Source organism: Procambarus clarkii, chromosome 53 (genome assembly GCF_040958095.1).
Source record: "Procambarus clarkii isolate CNS0578487 chromosome 53, FALCON_Pclarkii_2.0, whole genome shotgun sequence".
NCBI classification, from domain to species: domain Eukaryota; kingdom Metazoa; phylum Arthropoda; class Malacostraca; order Decapoda; family Cambaridae; genus Procambarus; species Procambarus clarkii.
In genome coordinates this window covers 12,874,844-12,896,035 of record NC_091202.1, presented here as the reverse complement: position 1 = coordinate 12,896,035, position 21,192 = coordinate 12,874,844, and the positions used below count along the sequence as shown (strand labels likewise).

At 45.2% G+C, this 21,192-nt stretch overlaps 1 protein-coding gene across 1 annotated transcript in view; it reads right to left on the bottom strand.

The window, feature by feature from the left end:
* Positions 1-21,192, bottom strand: part of LOC123767224 (DBH-like monooxygenase protein 1) — a 117,406-nt gene that overhangs the window by 56,628 nt on the left and 39,586 nt on the right. Inside the window, exons 12-13 of the mRNA XM_069304728.1 lie at positions 20,987-21,126; positions 19,283-19,303 (exon numbers count right to left, since the gene is read on the bottom strand). Of these exons, the coding sequence (XP_069160829.1) occupies positions 19,283-19,303; positions 20,987-21,126 (161 nt within the window). The remainder of the gene's footprint in view (positions 1-19,282; positions 19,304-20,986; positions 21,127-21,192) is intronic.

The following is a 21,192-nucleotide window of genomic DNA, read 5'->3' as shown; positions in this document are numbered from 1 at the left end:
ATTCTTTGGGGCAACACGTGAGGAACACAAATGCAAACAAGCCTGAATGGTCCCCAGGACTATATACAACTGAAAACTCACACCCCAGAAGTGACTCGAACCCATACTGCCAGGAGCAACGCAACTGGTATGTACAGGGACGCCTCAAGCGGATTAAGGCGTCCCTGTACATACCAGTTGCGTTGCTAATAAAGAATAATCACTCGGCCTATTAGGCAAATCGTGCCTTGCATAGTAGGCCAAGATGTGCATTCTGGCTACTAGGTACGACATATATATATATTATATATATATATATATATATATATATATATATATATATATATATATATATATATATATATATATATATATAATCACGTGTTTATTTTTGTGATATACACACATATATATTATATATATATATATATATATATATATATATATATATATATATATATATATATATATATATATATATATATATATATATATATATACCCCTAGATGCCCAGACCCCATTCGCCTACCAGGCACTCCCAGGTAGTAGTGAAATATGTGACTACAACCGTCCCAAACCCGAGGAGAACCTCGATGATTTAACTCTGACATAGTCAAAAGTGTTGTGGGAGTCTGTAGAATGGGACGGGTTGCGTCGTGGGGGACGTTGTGGGTCACAGGGGTAAAAAGTAAGGAACAGGTACCGTCAGGAGGACTTTGTGGGTTATGTAGGTAAGACGGGAGGGGAGGATAAGTATGTGGGCATGTGTACATCATCTCAAAGGTTTCCCCGGATGTTATGACGCGTGGCGTCCGGCCAGGCGTCACTTGAGAGAGACATGTTGGGTAGGGGATGGAAGCTATGTGGATGGTATGCGGTCATGTAGGGAGGAGGAGGAGGAGGAGTATGTAGGTTATGTTGTGGAGGGAGGGGGGAGCCCCCCATACCCGAGAGGAGATCAATGACGTCCATAAGTCCTCCCCTCTACCCCCCCCCCCCTACATGGGCAGGAAGTGTTGAGGGGAGCGTGAGAGTCCCGGGTCTTAAGACTGGAGGGGAGAAGGAGGGAGAAGGAGGGGAAAGGGAGGTAACAGCTGGCAGTGGGTTTGTGTGTGAAAGTTGAGTCATTATTTTTTCTTAAAGAATGACAGTTTATGTACCCTCCCTGCTTCCAGAGATCTAAGGATATGTGGGCCATACCTACCACATAGCTATGAGGAGTGACACCACATGTCCACATGGGTTACCTCTTCAAAGGCTGCGGCCTAACTGTTGCGAATGTCATCATCAACCTCTACCATAGTCAGTCATGCCCACCCCTCCATCCACATAGCAGGACATACCACATACCAACACCACCACCACACTGCTGGGAGTGACAGCAATACGGCATACCATACTCTCTCCTGACACAGCTCACACCGGCACATAGCATTGAGTGTGACAATGTTCTTTCACAAAGGTGAGCCATGAGCGCAACATACAAATTCCAAAATGGAGTCCTGGGAGTTTGACACACATTGATTAACAAGCTATCTGATTATTTATACATCTCTCTCTCTCTCTACATTATATGCGGGGTTACATAGTGTGTCAAGAACTGCCTACGTGATGCTAAACAGCCCAATCACTCAGGGTGATTAAGTCATATGAGCAGTAAAGGCTTGCAGAGACGCATAAAGGAGTCCAGGACTGAACGCCACAATTCATTTTTAGCTAAGCAAGTTACAATCATGACGAGCTAGTTACAAAATTCAATATAAGTCAACACATCGTCACGGGAGACGCTATCTCTACCTACAAATTGTTCTTGTTAACTGTGATCACAACATCTGCTGCCCAAATAAATATCATTGAAATGTATGCGTGTCTACTCAATCTCCATCACCTCTTCTTCCTACACGAATTACTGCTGTCCAGACCTTGTAACACACAACGGCGTTATCATAGCAAGACAATGTCACAGAATGTTCAAGACTCCTGAATGAGTGAAACATCAATCCGTCTCGTTAGGGTCTAACCTTCCTGGTGGTTTGAATCGTAGTGAGATGGACGAGGCACTGGGATGACCTTACCCTCTCCCCATCCACCCCCCACCAAACCCCTATCCCCCTCCCACCCCCCTTCCAAGCCCAAACCATCAAGCCTCACTTCACCCTTCCCAGACCGGATGTTCTGTGCAAAGCCTTTAGTATTATTTCTGATCATATGTGTAACCTTGTATCGCAACGTGACCAACATGGTATCATCATTCTTTGCTCAAATAACATTTTTTAAGAATATCGAGAGTCATAAGCTGGTCTTCAATCTTATTATTATAAGAAATCATAATTTGTTGTAAACACAACTGCATGGGATGCACATAGCAGTCAGTGGTTTCTCTCTCTCTCTCTCTCTATTCAGATCATTTAATTGTTGGGGGAAAAGTAACACCAATTCCTTTCTCCTTCCGCCGCTGTTCACATATCTTTTTTTCATTTCACTTAGATTGACAGCGCACCAGAGGATGGAAGACTAATGTCAATTTTCGAGCCCCCATCACTCTGACCCTTATAACCTTGTAACGTAACACGACCAACATGATGACATCGTTCTTTGCCCAAATATCATTAATGTAACGGGACCAATATGGTAACTTCGTTCTTTGCCCAAATATCATTTTAAGAGTAACGAGCAACTTTCCGTCCGATGTCTGAATATTGAAATGTGAACCGTGTTTAGCCCTTACACTAACTCAGTAAGTCAAACACAAACACCAACAGTGGACTGAAGACTCTAATATGTTATAGGAAATATGCTTCTCTCTCGAGTTGAGTCATTAGTGAAATACCCGGCTTCAATTTGGTAGGACATAGCATCTACAGTTTCGTCAGGCTGACCTTATGCCATTAGTACTGTATGACAGTTTAGTTAGTTTAGTTCATTTATTATGCACCCAATACCCATCTTGCAGGCGGTATTGGAAAGGGTTACAGAGGCACATAATGGGCTCAGGGACTGAACCCTTCAATTCATTTAGTTAAGCTAGTTACAATCTTGATCAGCTAGTTACAAAATTCAATATAAGTCGGCCCATCGACAATGGGTTCGAGACCGACCACAAGTACAGTTTCTAAATTAAGCACTGTCAATTTCACTTTGCCTCAGATCTACAGGATCTTGTTGAAGATTTAGTTTTAACAAAAAGTGAAACACGAGAACATGAACTAATAGGGTTGAGATGGGAGGAAAGGCTTTGCGGAAGATAAAAGAGCTGAGGAGACATGTTCGCTAGCTACATTTCTTCATTAAAATGAAGCTTTATATGTAAAGAAATACTGTAGAGGATGATTATTGACTAAAGGGAATTTCGCGGACTGCTGGTGTTTGATGTGTTGAACTGCTTAAAGGAAGCATATTTGCTAGAAAAAATTCCTGTGAAATAATGCATGTTATATGTTTTGACTATCTAGCTAATAGCATATTGCCTGGCTAATAATGAAATGCCACATTTTGTCTGACTCACCTAGCACAAGTGAAGAGAAAACATTGAAAAACTTGCAAAGGTTAAAAACTGTGAAATCATATCTGTTATGTTAAGTTTTGACTAGCTGATTAATAGCATACTACTACATTATTGTCTTTATGTTATGTTTACCTCGATAGCGTTGTAATGCTTGGAAATTGTATGTGTGGATCCCGTTTCCCTCTTACTGCACATAAATAATGGATGCTGTAAAGTATTTTTTATGGAACATGACTCTTCTTATTCTTACCCCTTTTTAAAACTAGATGCAATAACCAAGCTATGTTTGCCTTCTCTCTATTTCTCAATATGGATGTGGGTGGGTGTGGGTTATTTGTGTGGACTCGGGAGATATGATCACCACATATAAGTTTCTCAAAGAAAATGATAAGCTATGTAAGGACCTTTTATTTAACACATACACACGACATCCGTGCAGTAGTGAGATTCCCCTTTGATGGCTGTGCACGTGACAATGTAAAATTAAAATGTGCAAGGGTGATTCGGAGTGCTATTTAGTAGAGAAATGATACAAAATTGTGTTTATTGACTAGTGAGAGCCCGTTGCATGTATGGTGTGGGATATTGCGGTCCTTAACCTAGTCAAGCGATAGACAGACAGACAGACAACAACAATAGGTAGTGGCCCTCGCGTCTATTTGATTTGACAGAAGAAAAAAATGAAGACTAGTAGTTCCTGTTTTTTAAGATTAAAAACTTTTAACTATAAAAATGTTTGACTGAGTGACTGACTGACTGCTGCTTTTCTGGTCAGGTCTGCAGGTCTGCAAGAAATAATAGTAATGTAGGTAGGGAACATGTCTCCTCGGCTCTTTTATCTTCCACAAAGCCTTTCCTCCTATCTCAACCCTATTAGTTCATGCTCTCGTGTTTCACTTTTTGTTAAAACTAAATCTACACACGCGATATGAAATGTGAAAAAAATCTTACATTATGCTATGTTAACAGTGCTTGAATAAAATTATTAAGAGTGCTAGGGTACTGTTGCGCACAGTCATCTCGCTAAGGCGGGTCGGTGACAGAATTGTCAAAATGATGTACCTTGCATACATCAAATCTTTAGTGGTTTATGCTGCACCTCTGCTTGTTTTGATGAATGAAAGGACTTTGATGATACGAATAGTAATTGCTGACATGGATGATGATAGTAGTATTTAATTTAAGACGGAAAACTTTAAACTAAACTAAAAAATGAGCATGCATGAAGTGATTCCCACGTTCAGTAAAAACGTACTGAGTTGTAAACTGAATGTCTAAGACACCCAATACGTTGTTGATGATGATAGTAGTATTTAATTTAAGATGGAAAACCTTTAAACTAAACTAAATAATCACACATGAAGTGATTTCCACGTTCAGTAAACACTTACTGAGTTGTAAACTGAATGGCTGAGCCAGTCAATACATGGATGATGATAGTAGTATTTAATTTAAGATGGAAAACTTTAAACTAAAATGAACTCACATGAAGAAATGTAGATAGTGAACATGTCTCCTCAGCTCTTTTATCTTCCGCAAAGCCTTTCCTCCTATCTCAACCCTATTAGTTCATGTTCTCGTGTTTCACTTTTTGTTAAAACTAAATCTTCAACAAGATCCTGTAGATCTGAGGCAAAGTGAAATTGACAGTGCTTAATTTAGAAACTGTACTTGTGGTCGGTCTCGAACCCATTGTCGATGGGCCGACATATATTGAATTTTGTAACTAGCTGATCAAGATTGTAACTTGCTTAACTAAATGAATTGAGGGGTTCAGTCCCTGAGCCCATTATGTGCCTCTGTAACCCTTTCCAATACCGCCTGCAAGATGGGTATGGGGTTTAGTTCATAATAAATGAACTAAACTAACTAAACTGTCATACAGTACTAATGGCATAAGGTCAGCCTGACGAAACTGTAGATGCTATGTCCTACCAAATTGAAGCCGGGTATTTCACTAATGACTCAACTCGAAAGAGAAGCAGTGTATCCCATAACATATTAGAGTCTTCAGTCCACTGTTGGTGCTTGTGTTTGACTTACTGAGTTAGTGTAAGGGCTAAACACGGTTCACATTTCAATATTCAGACATAGGACGGAAAGTTGCTCGTTACTCTTAAAATGATATTTGGGCAAAGAACGAAGTTATCATATTGGTCACGTTATATTAATGATATTTGGGCAAAGAACGATGTCATCATGTTGGTCGTATTAGGTTACAAGGTTATAAGGGTGAGAGTGATGGGGGCTCAAAAATTGACATTAGTCTTCCATCCTCTGGTGCGCTGTCAGTCTAAGTGAAATGAAAAAAGATATGTGAACAGAGGCAGCAGGAGAAAGGAATTGATGTTACTTTTCCCCCAACTATTAAATGATCTGAATAGAGAGAGAGAGAGAAACCACTGACTGCTATGTGTATCCCATGCAGTTGTGTTTACAACAAATTATTATTTGTTATAATAATAAGATTGAAGACCAGCTTATGACTCTCGATATTCTTAAAAAATGCTATTTGAGCAAAGAATGATGATACCATGTTGGTCATGTTGCGATACAAGGTTACACATAGGATCAGAAATAATACTAAAGGCTTTGCACAGAACATCCGGTCTGGGAAGGGTGAAGTGAGGCTTGATGGTTTGGGCTTGGAAGGGCGGTGGGAGGGGGGTAGGGGTTTGGTGGGGGTGGATGGGGAGAGGGCAAGGTCATCCCAGTGCCTCGTCCATCTCACTACAACTCAAACCACCACGACGGTTAGACCCTAACGAGATGGATTGATGTTTCACTCATTCAGGAGTCTTGAACATTCTGTGACAATGCCTTGCTATGATAACGCCGTTGTGTGTTACAAGGTCTGGACAGCAGTAATTCGTGTAGGAAGAAGAGGTGATGGAGATTGAGTAGACACGCATACATTTCAATGATATTTATTTGGGCAGCAGATGTTGTGATCACAGTTAACAAGAACAATTTGTAGGTAGAGATCGCGACTCCCGTGACGATGTGTTGACTTATATTGAATTTTGTAACTAGCTCGTCATGATTGTAACTTGCTTAGCTAAAAATGAATTGTGGCATTCAGTCCTGGACTCCTTTATGCGTCTCTGTAAGCCTTTACTGCCCATATGACTTAATCACCCTGAGTGATTGGGCTGTTTAGCATCACGTAGGCAGTTCTTGACACACTATGTAACCCCGCATATAATGTAGAGAGAGAGAGAGAGAGAGAAGCTGTATAAATAATCAGATAGCTTGTTAATCAATGTGTGTCAAACTCCCAGGACTCCATTTTGGAATTTGTATGTTGCGCTCATGGCTCACCTTTGAGAAAGAACATTGTCACACTCAATGCTATGTGCCGGTGTGAGCTGTGTCAGGAGAGAGTATGGTATGCCGTATTGCTGTCACTCCCAGCAGTGTGGTGGTGGTGTTGGTATGTGGTATGTCCTGCTATGTGGATGGAGGGGTGGAGGGGTGGGCATGACTGACTATGGTAGAGGTTGATGATGACATTCGCAACAGTTAGGCCGCAACCTTTGAAGAGGTAACCCATGTGGACATGTGGTGTCACTCCTCATAGCTATGTGGTAGGTATGGCCCACATATCCTTAGATCTCTGCAAGCAGGGAGGGTACATAAACTGTCGTTCTTTAAGAAAAAATAATGAATCTACTTTCACACACAAACCCACTGCCAGCTGTTACCTCCCTTTCCCCTCCTTCTCCCTCCTTCTCCCCTCCAGTCTTAAGACCCGGGACTCTCACGCTCCCCTCAACACTTCCTGCCTATGTAGGGGGGGGGGTAGAGGGGAGGACTTATGGACGTCATTGATCTCCTCTCGGGTATGGGGGGCTCCCCCCTCCCTCCACAACATAACCTACATACTCCTCCTCCTCCTCCTCCTCCCTACATGACCGCATACCATCCACATAGCTTCCATCCCCTACCCAACATGTCTCTCTCAAGTGACGCCTGGCCGGACGCCACATGTCATAACATCCGGGGAAAAATTTGAGATGATGTACACATGCCCACATACTTATCCTCCCCTCTCGTCTTACCTACATGACCCACAAAGTCCTCCTGACGGCACCCGTCCCTTACGTTTTACCCCTGTGACCCACAACGTCCCCCACGACGCAACCCGTCCCATTCTACGGACTCCCACACCACTTTTGACTATGACCGAGTTCAATCCTCAAGGTTCTCCTCGGGTTTGGGACGGTTCTAGTCACATATTTCACTACTACAGACGCCCCCTTAGCTTCACCCCCAGACACCCCCGCAGCCCCCATTCGCCCCCAGACACCTCCCAGTCCCCCCCCCAAGACCCCTGGTGAAAGGGGGAACTCTGGCACTAGAGTTTCCAAGAAGAGTCTCAAGGTTTGGTACACCAATGCTGATGGGGTATCCAATAAAGCAGACGAGATAAAAGAAAGAGTTAGTGAGGCAGACCCAGACATAATGGCAATAGTGGAAACTAAAATAAATGGCATGATCTCGGATGCAATCTTTCAAGAGGGCTACCAGGTGATATGAAAAGAAAGGATGCAGAGACAGGGAGGGGGAGTGGCACTACTAATAAAGTAGAAATGGAAGTTTGATGAGCTGGAAAATCCGGGTACCAATGAAAGCACGAGCTCCATACATGGAACTCTGACAGTGGATGGGAAGAAGATTGTAATCTTGATACTCTACAATCCCCCACCAAATAGTAGAAGGCCCAAGCAGGAGTATGAGGACAGCAACAAGGCATGTATAGATGAACTGCAGAGGGCAGTAACAATAGTGCATAGAATGAAAGCGAAGCTGCTGGTCATGGGGTACCTAAATCACGGAGAGACCTCATTTTCACCCAAAATGTAGAAGACATCGAGCATTTGGAACGTGAAATACAACTAGGAGCCAGTGACCATTGTGTCCTAGTCTTTGACTACATGATGGAACTTAAAATTGTGACCAAAGGACAAGAGGTCCAGGAAAGGAGACTTGATTACAGAAAAGGGGGACTACAGAAGGATAAGGGACTACCTGGGAGGAGTGCAGTGGGAGGAAGAAATTAGAGGAAAAACAGTGCAAGGTATGATGAACCAAGTCACATGCAAATGCAAGGAGGCTGAAGAGAGATTTATTCCAACAGTAAAGGAAAAAAAGCAGGAGGTAATATAATAACCCATGGTTTAATAGACAGTGTCAGGAAGCAAAAGTGAGAAGCAGGAGGGAGTGGAGGAAGTACAGAAGACAAAGGACAGAGGACAACAGGATTAGATGTAACAGAGCTAGGAACGATTACATTAACATAAGACGAGTGTCGGAAAGAAATTATGAGAATGATATTGCAATCAAAGCGAAAAAGCAACCTAAATTACTACATAACCATAAAAGAAGGAAGATGTCGGTAAATGACCAAGTGACAAGACTGAGGGAAACAGAAAGGCCATATACAGAAAGTGACAAGGAAATCTGCGAGGTACTAAATGCAAGTTTCCATGGAGTGTTCACAACCGAGCCTGAGAGGCTCCCATTGTTAGAAGAGATTACCCTAGATGAAAGACTATCAGATATAGAGGTGACAGCATAGGAGGTAATGAGACAGTTGGCAACACTGGATGCAACTAAAGCGGTTGGACCAAACAAAGTATCACCCTGGATATTAAAAGAGGCAGCGCAGGCTCTCAGCATGCCTCTGGCAATGATCTTTAATGAGTCACTTATGTCGGGGGAATTGCCCAGTTGCTTGAAGGAGGCAAATGTCGTACCGATTTTCAAGAAAGGCGATAGAAAGGAGTCACTTAACTACAGACCCGTATCACTGACAAGCATCCCCTGCAAAATACTTGAAAGAATAATTGAGCTAAGACTTGTTGAGCACCTAGAGAGCATTGGGTTTGTAAACAAGCACCAACGGGTTCTGGACAGGGAAATCATGCTTAACAAACATTTTAGAATTCTATGATAAAGTGACAAGGATAAGGCAGGACAGAGAAGGCTGGGCAGACTGTATATTTCTGGACTGCCAAAAGGCCTTTGATACAGTATCACACATGAGACTGCTATACAAACTTGAGAGGCAGGCAGTAGTAAGCGGAAAGGCCCTAGCATGAGTAAGGAACTACCTAACAGGAAGGAGCCATAGGGTAATGGTAAGGGGCGAGAAGTCGGACTGGTGAACAGTAACGAGTGGAGTACCTCAAGGATTGGTGCTGGGACCAATCCTCTTTCTAATGTACGTAAATGATATGTTTACAGGAGTGGAATCCTACATGTCAATGTTTGTGGATGACTCAAAATTAATGAGAAGAGTTGTGACAGATGAAGATTGTAGGATCCTCCAAGAGGACTTAAACAGGTTGTAGAGATGGTCAGAGAAATGGCTACTGGAGTTTAACACGAGTAAATGTAAAGTTATGGAAATGGGATCAGGTGATAGGCGACCAAAGGGACAGTACACAATGAAGGGGCACTGCCTACCTGTAACGATTCGAGAAAGAGACCTGGGAGTGGACGTAACACCTAATCTAACTCCTGAGGCACATATAAATAGGATAACGACAGCAGCGTACTCTACACTGGCGAAAATTAGAACTTCATTCAGAAAAATAAGTGAGGAGGCTTTTAGGGCGCTTTACACTGCCTACGTGAGACCAGTCTTAGAGTATGCCGCGCCATCATGGAGTCCCCACCTGAAGAAACACATAAGGAAACTGGAGAAGGTTCAGAGGTTTGCGACGAGGCTTGTCCCAGAGTTACGAGGGATGGGATATGAAGAGCGTCTGAAGGAACTGAACCTTATGACACTAGAGAAAAGAAGGGAGAGAGGAGATATGATAGGGACATATAAAATACTCAGGAGAATTGACAAAGTGGAAATAGATGAAATGTTCACACGTAATAATAACAGAACGAGGGGACATGGGTGGAAACTGAAAACCCAGATGAGTCACAGAGATGTTAGGAAGTTTTCTTTTAGCGTGAGAGTAGTGGAAAAATGGAAAGCACTTGGGGATAGGTTGTGGAAGCAAACTCTATTTAGAATTTAAAAATTAGATATGATAGGGAAATGGGACAGGAGTCATTGCTGTAAACAACCGATGGCTGGAAATGTGGGATCCAAGAGTCAATGCTCGATCCTGCAAGCACAAATAGGTGAGTACAAATAGGTGAGTACACACACACACACACACACACACACACACACACACACACACACACACACAGGGAGGTAAACCAGGCGGCCTTGGAAGAGTTCGAAATTACGAGAGAGGAGGTCAAGAGACACCTGCTGGATCTGGATGTTAGAAAGGCTGTTGGTCCAGATGGGATCTCACCATGGGTACTGAAAGAGTGTGCAGAGGCACTTTGCTTGCCACTCTCCATAGTGTATAGTAAGTCACTGGAGACAGGAGACCTACCAGAAATATGGAAGACGGCGAATGTGGTCCCAATATACAAAAAGGGCGACAGGCAAGAGGCACTGAACTACAGGCCAGTGTCCTTGACTTGTATACCATGCAAGGTGATGGAGAAGATCATGAGAAAAAACTTGGTAACACATCTGGAGAGAAGGGACTTCGTAACAAATCGCCAACATGGGTTCAGGGAGGGTAAATCTTGCCTTGCAGGCTTGATAGAATTCTACGATCAGGTGACAAAGATTAAGCAAGTAAGTAAGTAAGTAATTATCAAAAGAAGGCACCAAACCGGGAAGGCTATGTAGCACCATCAAATACGCAAAATAATCAGAGGGCGCTAAATATCACCAAGGATGCCAATACGAGAACAAAAACGCATAAGGCGAACGATATCAAAAGTATCCGAGTCACCAAGAATTCTATCGAGGGACAGGTGACCGCGAGGGGCGGTCGGAAAGCAAGACACACGCTCGTCCTGGAAGTCAGGACATTCAAGAAGGACATGCACGACCGTAAGAGGGACAATGCAACTAGGACAATAAGGAGCAGGGCGGCGCTCCATCAAGTGACCATGGGTTAAGCGAGTATGGCCAATACGCAACCTCGCCAGAGCTGTTTCCCACCGCCGGTTACGGTGGAAGGAGGACGGCCACGAGGAAACACAACATTTAAGAGTACGTAGCTTGTTACCAGTAACAGACAACCAAGAAGCCTGCCAACGGGTAAGAACTGAGGAATGGATAACTGGGTAAAAGTCGGAATACGGAACGCCTTTACGAGAGATGGGACAAGAGCGGACAGCTTCCTTAGCGGCAGCATCCGCACGCTCATTTAAAGACACACCAATATGGCTGGGAACCCAACAAAACTCAACCGACTTAAATTTACTGTGAACGAGAAACAGCCAATGCTGGATCTCGACAACAACTGGATGAACCGGATTAAAGGACCCGAGAGCCATGAGGGCACTACGAGAGTCAACAACAACCACAAAGGAAGACTGACAACGAGAAAGCAGGAGACGAAGAGCATAGAGAATAGCATAAAGTTCTGCTGTAAAGATGCTAGTCTCCGGAGGCAAGCGACACATATAAGTGCGATCAGGAAAAACAACAGAGTAGCCAACACCGTCCGCTGACTTAGACCCATCGGTGAAGACAGAAACGGAGCGGGAGTGAGAAGAAAAGTGCTCGAGGAAAAGGCGTTTTAGAACCGTAGGAGGGGTAAAAGCTTTAGTGATACAGGTCAAGGAAGTACAAAACCGCGGAAGAGGGACCCTCCACGGGGGCAAAGAAGGAACAACACGAGGAGAAACATCAGAAATACGAACGGAGAGAGAATCCTGTAGGCGAGATAACCGGACAGAAAGAGGGAGGTGGTGAAGAGGAACAGGAACCGCAGGAGGGGTAAAAGTTAAAGCACGACAGAGGCGAGAGGAAGGATGTTGCAAGGACCGCGCAAGATAGCGAAGACAGTAGCGATCACGGCGGTCCTGGAGAGACAGGAAGCCAGTGTCAACATACAAGCTAAGGATGGGAGTCGAACGAAAGGCACCAGAACTGAGGCGCAACCCAGTATGGTGCAAAGCATCAAAACGGCGAAGAGTAGAAGTAGAAGCAGACGAGTTATCAGGGCAACCATAATCGAGCTTAGACAGGACGAGAGAGGAATGTAAAGCAAGGAGAGTGCGCCTATCTGCCCCCCAAGAAGTATGGGACAAGACCCGAAGGAGGGTAAGGGCCTTAGAGCACTCAACACGGAGGTAAGAGATATGGGGAGACCAAGACAAACGAGTGTCAAGAAATAACCCCAAAAGCTTCGCGGAATCTTTGTATTCAAGGGGATGACCATAAAGCGACAAAGAGGGACGAAGAACAACCCGGTTCCGCGTAAAAGTCATGGCACAAGTCTTAGAAGTAGAGAACTTGAAGCCATGACCTGTGGCCCAAGACGACACGGCATCAATTGCAAGTTGAAGCCGGCGTTGAAGGAGAGGCGAATCATCACCCTGACAACAAAGGGTAAGATCATCGACATAGAGAGCGGAGAAGACACCAGAAGGAAGAGAGGAAAGAAGACCATTGAGGGCAACAAGAAAAAGAGTAGTGCTCAGAACACTACCCTGGGGCACACCTTCGTATTGCTGAAAAGAGGGAGAGAGAGCGGTACCAAGGCGCACCCGAAAGGAACGACGAGAGAGGAAGCTGCGGAGAAAGAGAGGGAGATGACCACGAAGGCCAAAAGAATGAAGTTGAGATAGGATATGATAACGCCAAGTGGTGTCGTAAGCCTTTTCTAGGTCAAAAAGGACGGCAACAACGGAGGTCTTCGCAGCAAAAGCAGTACGAATATAGACCTCCAAGTTCACCAGGACATCTGTCGTGCTGCGGCACTTGCGGAAACCAAATTGAGAAGGGGAGAGGAGGTGATGGTGTTCCAGGAACCACATCAGACGAACGTTAACCATACGTTCAAAGAGTTTGCAGACACAACTTGTGAGAGCAATAGGGCGAAAGTCCGTAGGGGAAGTACCCAGAGACCCCGGTTTGCGAACAGGGAGGACAACGGCATCGAGCCAGTCCTCAGGGACTGACGACGACTCCCAGATCCGATTATACAGACTCAGTAAATACTGAGACGTGCTCGGAGGGAGATGGCGAAGCATCTCATAATGAATACCATCGGAGCCCGCCGCCGTAGAACCGCAGAGGGCCAGGGCAGAACGAAGTTCAGAGAGAGAGAAGGGATCATTATAGGGAAGCTGAAGATGAGTGCAGAAATCTAAAGGACGAGACTCAAGGACAGGTTTACGAAGAAGGAAAGATTGGGGAAGATGAAGACCAGAGCTAACAGAAGAAAAATGGGAACCCAGTTCGGAAGCGACCTGCAACGGGTCCGCCACAAGAGTATCATGGAGGTGAAGGACCGGTGAAACATCGGGAACGAACTTACCCGCTATCTTGCGGATACGCTTCCAGATCTGGGCCAGAGGGGTCTCGGACGTAATTGTTGAGACATAAGATGACCAACATTCACGTTTAGCCGTACGGATGGCCCTACGGGCCACCGCACTCGCTTTCCGAAAGAAAAGAAAAGAATCGGTCGTCTGCCTACGGCGGTGCCTCTTCCAGGCTGCACGCTTACAGCGGACAGCCCGAGCACAGTCCGCATTCCACCAGGGAACGCACTTCCGTGGACCCCGAGAGGAAGAGCGAGGAATAGAGCGGAGGGCAGCGTTGAAGACAGTGTCATGAAAAAGGAGGAGAGCGCGAGAGAGAGGCAGAAGGGAGAGGTCAGGGAGAGCAGCACTGAGGGTAAATAGGGTCCAGTCTGCCTTAGCAAACTGCCACCTAGGGAAAGAGAGGGAAGGGCGAAAAGAGAAAAAGGAAACAAAGATGGGGAAATGATCACTTCCATGGAGGTCATCAAGAACCTGCCACGTGAAATCTAGGTAAAGAGAAGAAGAGCAGAGAGAAAGATCAAGACAAGAAAGGGTGCGAGTCCGAGAGTCCAAATGAGTGGGCTCACCAGAATTCAGAAGAGACAGGGAAGAAGAGAGGAGAAACGGCTCAAGGAGGCGACCCCGGGTATTCGTCAGAACGTCACCCCAAAGAGAATGACGACAATTGAAGTCACCCAGCAGGAGCACAGGCTCCGGCAAGGAGTCCAGGAGGTGTTTCAAATCAGGAAGAGAGAGCGGGACACTCGGGGGGAGATAAATGGAACAAACTGTGTACCATTTCCCCACAAAGATACGAGCAGCAGAACAATGGAGAGGCGAAGGAAAAAGTAAAGGAACAAAGGGAACATCAGCCCGAATCAAAAGAGCAGAAGAATTAGAAGCCCCAGCAATGGCTGGGGGGGGGGGGGGAGAGAAAGGAATAGCCACGAAAACGACCAGGACGAGCACCAAGCATTGGCTCCTGGAGACAGACACAAAGGGGCGAAAACCGCGAAATCAGAAGTTGGAGTTCGAGGAAATTGGCGTAATAACCTCGAACGTTCCATTGAAGAATGGACAACGACGAGAAGAGAAAGGACAAAAACAGAGAACAAGGAAGAAACAAAGGCGAAAGAGCAACAGAGCACGTTAAAGAATATCAGGGTCGGGATCAGGGTCAGCAAAGTCAGGGTTAGTGGGCATGGGTAAACGGAGCAAAGACGGAGGGAAGGAAACGGGAGAACAGAGCAGAGGTGGGCGGGCAGGGTCTGGAGGAGGAGGAGGAAGAGGAGGGGACAACGGAGAGGAGCCGTCAAGGACAGCAGCAGGAGGAGGGGGAGTAGAAAGAGGGGAGCGCACCCCAGCAAGAGCAGCAACCGAAAGGGAAGCAGGGGCCAAAGAAACCTCCATAGCAGGAACAGGGGGCGCAAGCACTGAAACGGGAGGGGAAGGAGCAACAGAGCCAGAAGGAGGAGCTGAGGAAGAAAGCGAAGCCTTCTTACCCGCCGGGGAAGAGGAAGGAGAGGAGCCAGGCTTACGCTTCTGACTTAAAGAGACCGGTGTCCCAGCAACTACGTACCGGGCAACGGATTCCAGTGTCTCAACAGGAGAAGCCGAACGAGAGCACACACGACGACCGTTAGGAGAGCGATGGACATCCGCCCGCACCGACAGGCGGTGGGGAGAGCCAATAGATGGAGGAAGAGGATGGGAAGGAGGATCGGAGGGGGACGAGGAAGAAGACACAGAAGACACGACAGACCGGGTAGAAGGAAGGGGAACCCCAGACAGAGGACCAGGAGGAGGATCCTTCGGGAGAGAACCCAAAGGAACAGAGGAGGGGGCAGTGGGCGCATCAGGGTCCAAGGCCCGGAAACTGTTGTGAGTCTGAGGAAGGCGGGAAGGACGAGGAGAGGAAGAGCGCAACACGCGAGCATAAGAGATATTAGCATAAGGCGGGAGCCGGCGAACCTGGCGCCTCGCCTCAGGAAAAGATAAACGCTCCCGGTGCTTCAGGTTGAGGACGGCTGCCTCAAGCTTGTAATGGACACACGCACGGGAGAAGGTAGGATGGGCCTCACCGCAGTTGAGGCAACGAGCCTGGGGAGAAGTGCACTCCGACTTAGAGTGACCTTCGCCACCACACAAAGGACAGAGAGAGACAGTCCCGGAGCAGCGGAGGGCACCATGCCCAAACCTCCAGCACTTGTTGCAGAGCCGAGGAGAAGGAATGTACTCCTGGACAGAGCACCTGACACCAGCAAGAATGACAGAGGGTGGAAGGGTCCTACCATCAAAGGTAATCTTCACAACCCGGAGGGGTTGACGGCGACTACCACGAGGGGGACGAGTAAACGTGTCCACCTGGAGAATAGAATGGCCCTGGGCAGCGAGGATATGGCGAATATCGTCGTGGCAGTCGCGCAGGTCCCGAACACCGGTTGCAACATGGGGCGGGAGCAAAATAGTGCCAACACTGGCATTCAATTGAGCGTTCTTCGAGACCCGAACGGGGGTCTCGCCAAGGCAGGATAAGGCAGCCAAGCGGGAAGCAGCATCCTGAGAAGGAGCAGCAACGACACGTGTACCGAGACGAGTGGGGTTAAAAGTAATGGAGGCATCAACGGAATCAATGAGATGTCGATGAAGGGAGAAATCGTCAGGAGGCGCAGAATCAAGAGGGAGGAGATCAAAATATTTGGCCCACGAAGCGGGACCAAACAAGGCTTGATAGGTAGCAGAACTGGAAGGAATCGAGCGAGGGCGGCCGTGACGAGGACGGCGGTGAGAACCCCCAGAGAGAGAGGGGTTAAAAGGCGCAGTAGTTACAACTAGAGAAGGAGCCGCGCCAGGGGACGAGGTAGTCACCACTGGGGGCTTGGGGCTCGACCCAACCACAGAGGAGGGAGGGGAGCCAGGGGAAGGAGTCAGAGAGGCCAAAGGAGGAGCAAGGTCGGGGCCCAATGCAGCGGAGGCTACAGAGCCCGGTCTTCCAATACGGACCGACTCGGGGGCTTGGTCGCCCACCCCACGAGCCTGAAAAGGTAAGCCAGAAGCAGCCGAAACAGGGGTTATCATCTTGACGAAATTAAGAATTCACTCACGAATGTGCCCCCACACCCACCATGGAGCCACAATTAGAGGCAGGACACCCAACAAGAAGCTATCGCCGATCTTGTTGGGGCCTCCTAGGGGTGCGTCGTGAGTATACGCCCCACAAACGCCACCTTAAGAAACCGACAGTCCGTCGAGATCGGGTTCAGTGACGAAGTGGGGATTGACAATAAAAGGTTCCCCTCGCTCTCGACGTCGGGTACTGCAGTTCTACGGGTGCATGAGTATGCCTCCTCAAGCACCCGGGCGTCAAAATAGAAGAAGTCCATGGAAGAACCAGAACGAGCAAAAGGTCGGCAGGAAACGGCAAGCAGATAGGAGAAGAGGGGGGAGAAAAACGAAACAGAAGGAAAAGGAAAAGGTGCCCAGCAGAATTGGAGAGGACGGCAGCAGGAGCACAAGGCTAGAAAAGGACAGAGGACTGTCCTAAGGAGCATCACACTCCAGCAGCCGCCCACGAAGCCCCCACACGGCGACAACGAGCTGAGCGGGGAGGGGGAAAGATTAAGCAAGAAAGAGAGGGCTGGGCGGACTGCATTTTCTTGGATTGTCGGAAAGCCTTTGACACAGTACCGCATAAGAGGCTGGTACATAAGCTGGAGAGACAGGCAGGTGTAGCTGGTAAGGTGCTCCAGTGGATAAGGGAGTATCTAAGCAATAGGAAGCAGAGAGTTACGGTGAGGGGTGAGACCTCCGATTGGCGTGAAGTCACCAGTGGAGTCCCACAAAGCTCTGTACTCGGTCCTATCTTGTTTCTGATATATGTAAATGATCTCCCGGTGGGTATCGATTCATTTCTCTCAATTTTTGCGGACGATGCTAAAATTATGAGAAGGATTAAAACAGAAGAGGACTGTTTGAGGCTTCAAGAAGACCTAGACAAGCTGAAGAAATGGTCAAACAAATGGTTGTTAGAGTTTAACCCAACCAAATGTAATGTAATGAAGATAGGTGTAGGGAGCAGGAGGCCAGATACAAGGTATCATCTGGGAGAGGAAATTCTTCAGGAGTCAGAGAAGGAAAAAGGCTTGGGGGTTGATATCACGCCAGACCTGTCTCCTGCAGCACATATCAAGCGGATAACATCAGCGGCATATGCCAGGCTGGCCAACATACGAACGGCATTCAGAAACTTGTGTAAAGAATCATTCAGAACCTTGTATACCACATATGTCAGGCCAATCCTGGAGTATGCAGCCCCAGCATGGAGTCCATATCTAGTCAAGGATAAGACTAAACTGGAAAAGGTTCAAAGGTTTGCCACCAGACTAGTACCCGAGCTGAGAGGTATGAGCTACGAGGAGAGACTACGGGAATTAAACCTCACTTCGCTGGAAGACAGAAGAGTTAGGGGGGACATGATCACCACATTCAAGATTCTGAAGGGAATTGATAGGGTAGATAAAGACAGTCTATTTAACACAAGGGCAACACGCACCAGGGGACACAGGTGGAAACTGAGTGCCCAAATGAGCCACAGAGATATTAGAAAGAACTTTTTTAGTGTCAGAGTGGTTGACAAATGGAATGCATTAGGGGGTGATGTGGTGGAGGCTGACTCCATACCCAGTTTCAAGTAGATATGATAGAGCTCAATAGGCTCAGGAATCTGTACACCTGTTGATTGGCGGTTGAGAGGCGGGACCAAAGAGCCAGAGCTCAACCCCCGCAAACACAACTAGGTGAGTACAACTAGGTGAGTACACGCACACACACACACGCACACACACACACACAAGTATCTTTAATAACCTAATACTTAAATCTTGATTTATTCAAGAACTGCTTGAAGATAAACTACTCTTGACAGTCAAAACTTAAATTATTAAAAGTAAATAGTTAACAGAACATATATAAAACAGTGAAGAACACAATTAAAATTATTAAACACATGAGTACATTGGGTGCGAAATAAGTTCAAAACTGTTGTAGAATTGGTGCAAAATTCCTATTAAACTGAAGTTTTATTAGCACAAAGATCAAACTTAGTACAACATTGGGACTAAACCAGCATGGAAATGGGGTTTAACAGTCTTAAAACTGGGGTAAAATATCAGGTGGTATATTCAAACCAGCTATAGTAAGGGTGTTACACACTTGAACTTTAATGCATTATGTTTAGAACATATAAACTAGCTTTGATGACAAACTATTGGAGGAATAGGTCTTTGCAATTAGAGAGGGGAGGGATACAAAACTTTTCCTATGTCTAAGTGTTAATATTCGTTAAAACCCTGAAGAACTAATTGCAGATATTACTACAGTGATTAAAGCTATCTACATAGTGTCACGGTATTTTACTGATGGTAAGATAAAGTCAAATTACTTACTCGTTAACGTCGAGCAACTTCCTGGAAATAAAAACAAACTACTATTAATATAATGGATTGACAAGTTAATGGTTTCATGCCCTCTTAATTAAACACTTAGGGAGTATTAACATCTTTATTGGCAAAATACAAAATTCTGCCTAATCCAAGTAATTAAGTTATATCTTTTTTACAGAGAGAATGCTGCTCGTATCCACTGCCACACTTTAAAGTATCATACAAAAGCCAATAGATCTAAATTGTAGCACATAAATATTTCAGGATGTTACAAACTGCTACAACAGATTTTATACATGTTTCAATTTACGAATTTGAAATTTAACCACACAAAACAGGAATGAGTTTATAAGAGATGCAGCTTAAAAACGAAACAAAACTATAATACGGATTAACAAATTAATAAATGGTTAGGATGTCTTCCAATATGCATAATTCAATCAAATAGTCATATAGTGTGTTCAAAAGGTCAGGAGGTCCATTGAATATAATATATTATGTAGAAATCGAGTGAATACTTTAAAGGTTTGTCATAAACTTTACAAGCTTAATATTCTGGTAGCTGATCAGCCTCAATAACCTACTACATGGGTCTATAGCCATAGCGAATTCGAACAAAACATCACATTGTCTGCTCAGATTACAGTGCTGACCATACTAATATACTAATACCAATTAACATTAGACAAGTTTTTGTAGATTTTAAAACTTCAACTTTTAAGTCGTTTCGTTGACCAGACCACACACTAGAAGTTGAAGGGACGACGACGTTTCGTTCCGTCTTGGACCATTCTCAAGTCGATTGTCGTCAAGTCGAAAGTTGTTTCGTAATTCTTTTAAATAGGTTGGGGATGTATTTATTACATGTCGTGAACATGTATTTAGGCCTCTGGGGAATATTTACCATCTCTCTGTGGGGGAAGTGGCTTAGTTAAGACCTCTAAGGCGGAGGTGAAGACTAACTGAGCATTAGTATAGTAGTATTGAATTAGGTTTGATACCCGTTTTAACGTTTGGAATCTTCGCTCGAAACAGCCAAACAGTTGAAGGTAACTGATTAAGAGCCACAAGGAAGTGACCAACTGCAAACTGGAGGAACAGTGCTTAAAAGAATACCCAGAACTACTTCTGCACAAGTTGTATACAAGTGTGTCTGAGGATAGAGGTTCAACAAAGTTTCAAATTATGACCAAGAAATACTATGATAAATTTAAAACCAGAAATCAAGTGTCTCTAATATAAATATATATTAAAAGGAAATTTTTGAAACAATGCGAGAGAATTGGGGGTTTCCATTCCAAGTCGCCCCAGATTTTCACTCCCAAGTCACACTCCTCCAAAGATTACCTCGAACATCACCCTGCGACTTCATTTTGTAGATTATATAAATTTACATTCACTAAAAATATCAAGAGCAAAGGGTGACAAGAGAAATAGCAATGGATGGAAGTGTATGACAAACATATTACACAAGGAAATATAGCAATCAATTTAAGAAATGAGGAGATTTGAAGTGGGACAAGGCATGCGGCTGGGAGTACACAGGTTTGCGGTTTGAACCTCTGAATTATTACTCCATATAATTTTCTCTAAGGAGATATTAAGATTTTAAATATATCATCAGTTTTAATGTTAACTAAAAGGTCTTCAATTAGAAAAAACCAAGACCGCCATGTGAAGGTCTTCAGTTTTCTACCATCACCTGACCTGTTTTCAAAGATTTCATTAACGCCGAGAGTCCTCAGGAGATTTACAGGCTCGGGCGATGACTTGCATTTGTCAAAAGCGGCCTTGGGATAGTAGAAGAGAAACACCAGGCACATCTCCTCCCGCGTGTTCAACCCGCCCTGTGGCAACGAAATGGGCATGAGAATGATTTTACAAAACAGGTTGATTAATCTGCACATGTCCTC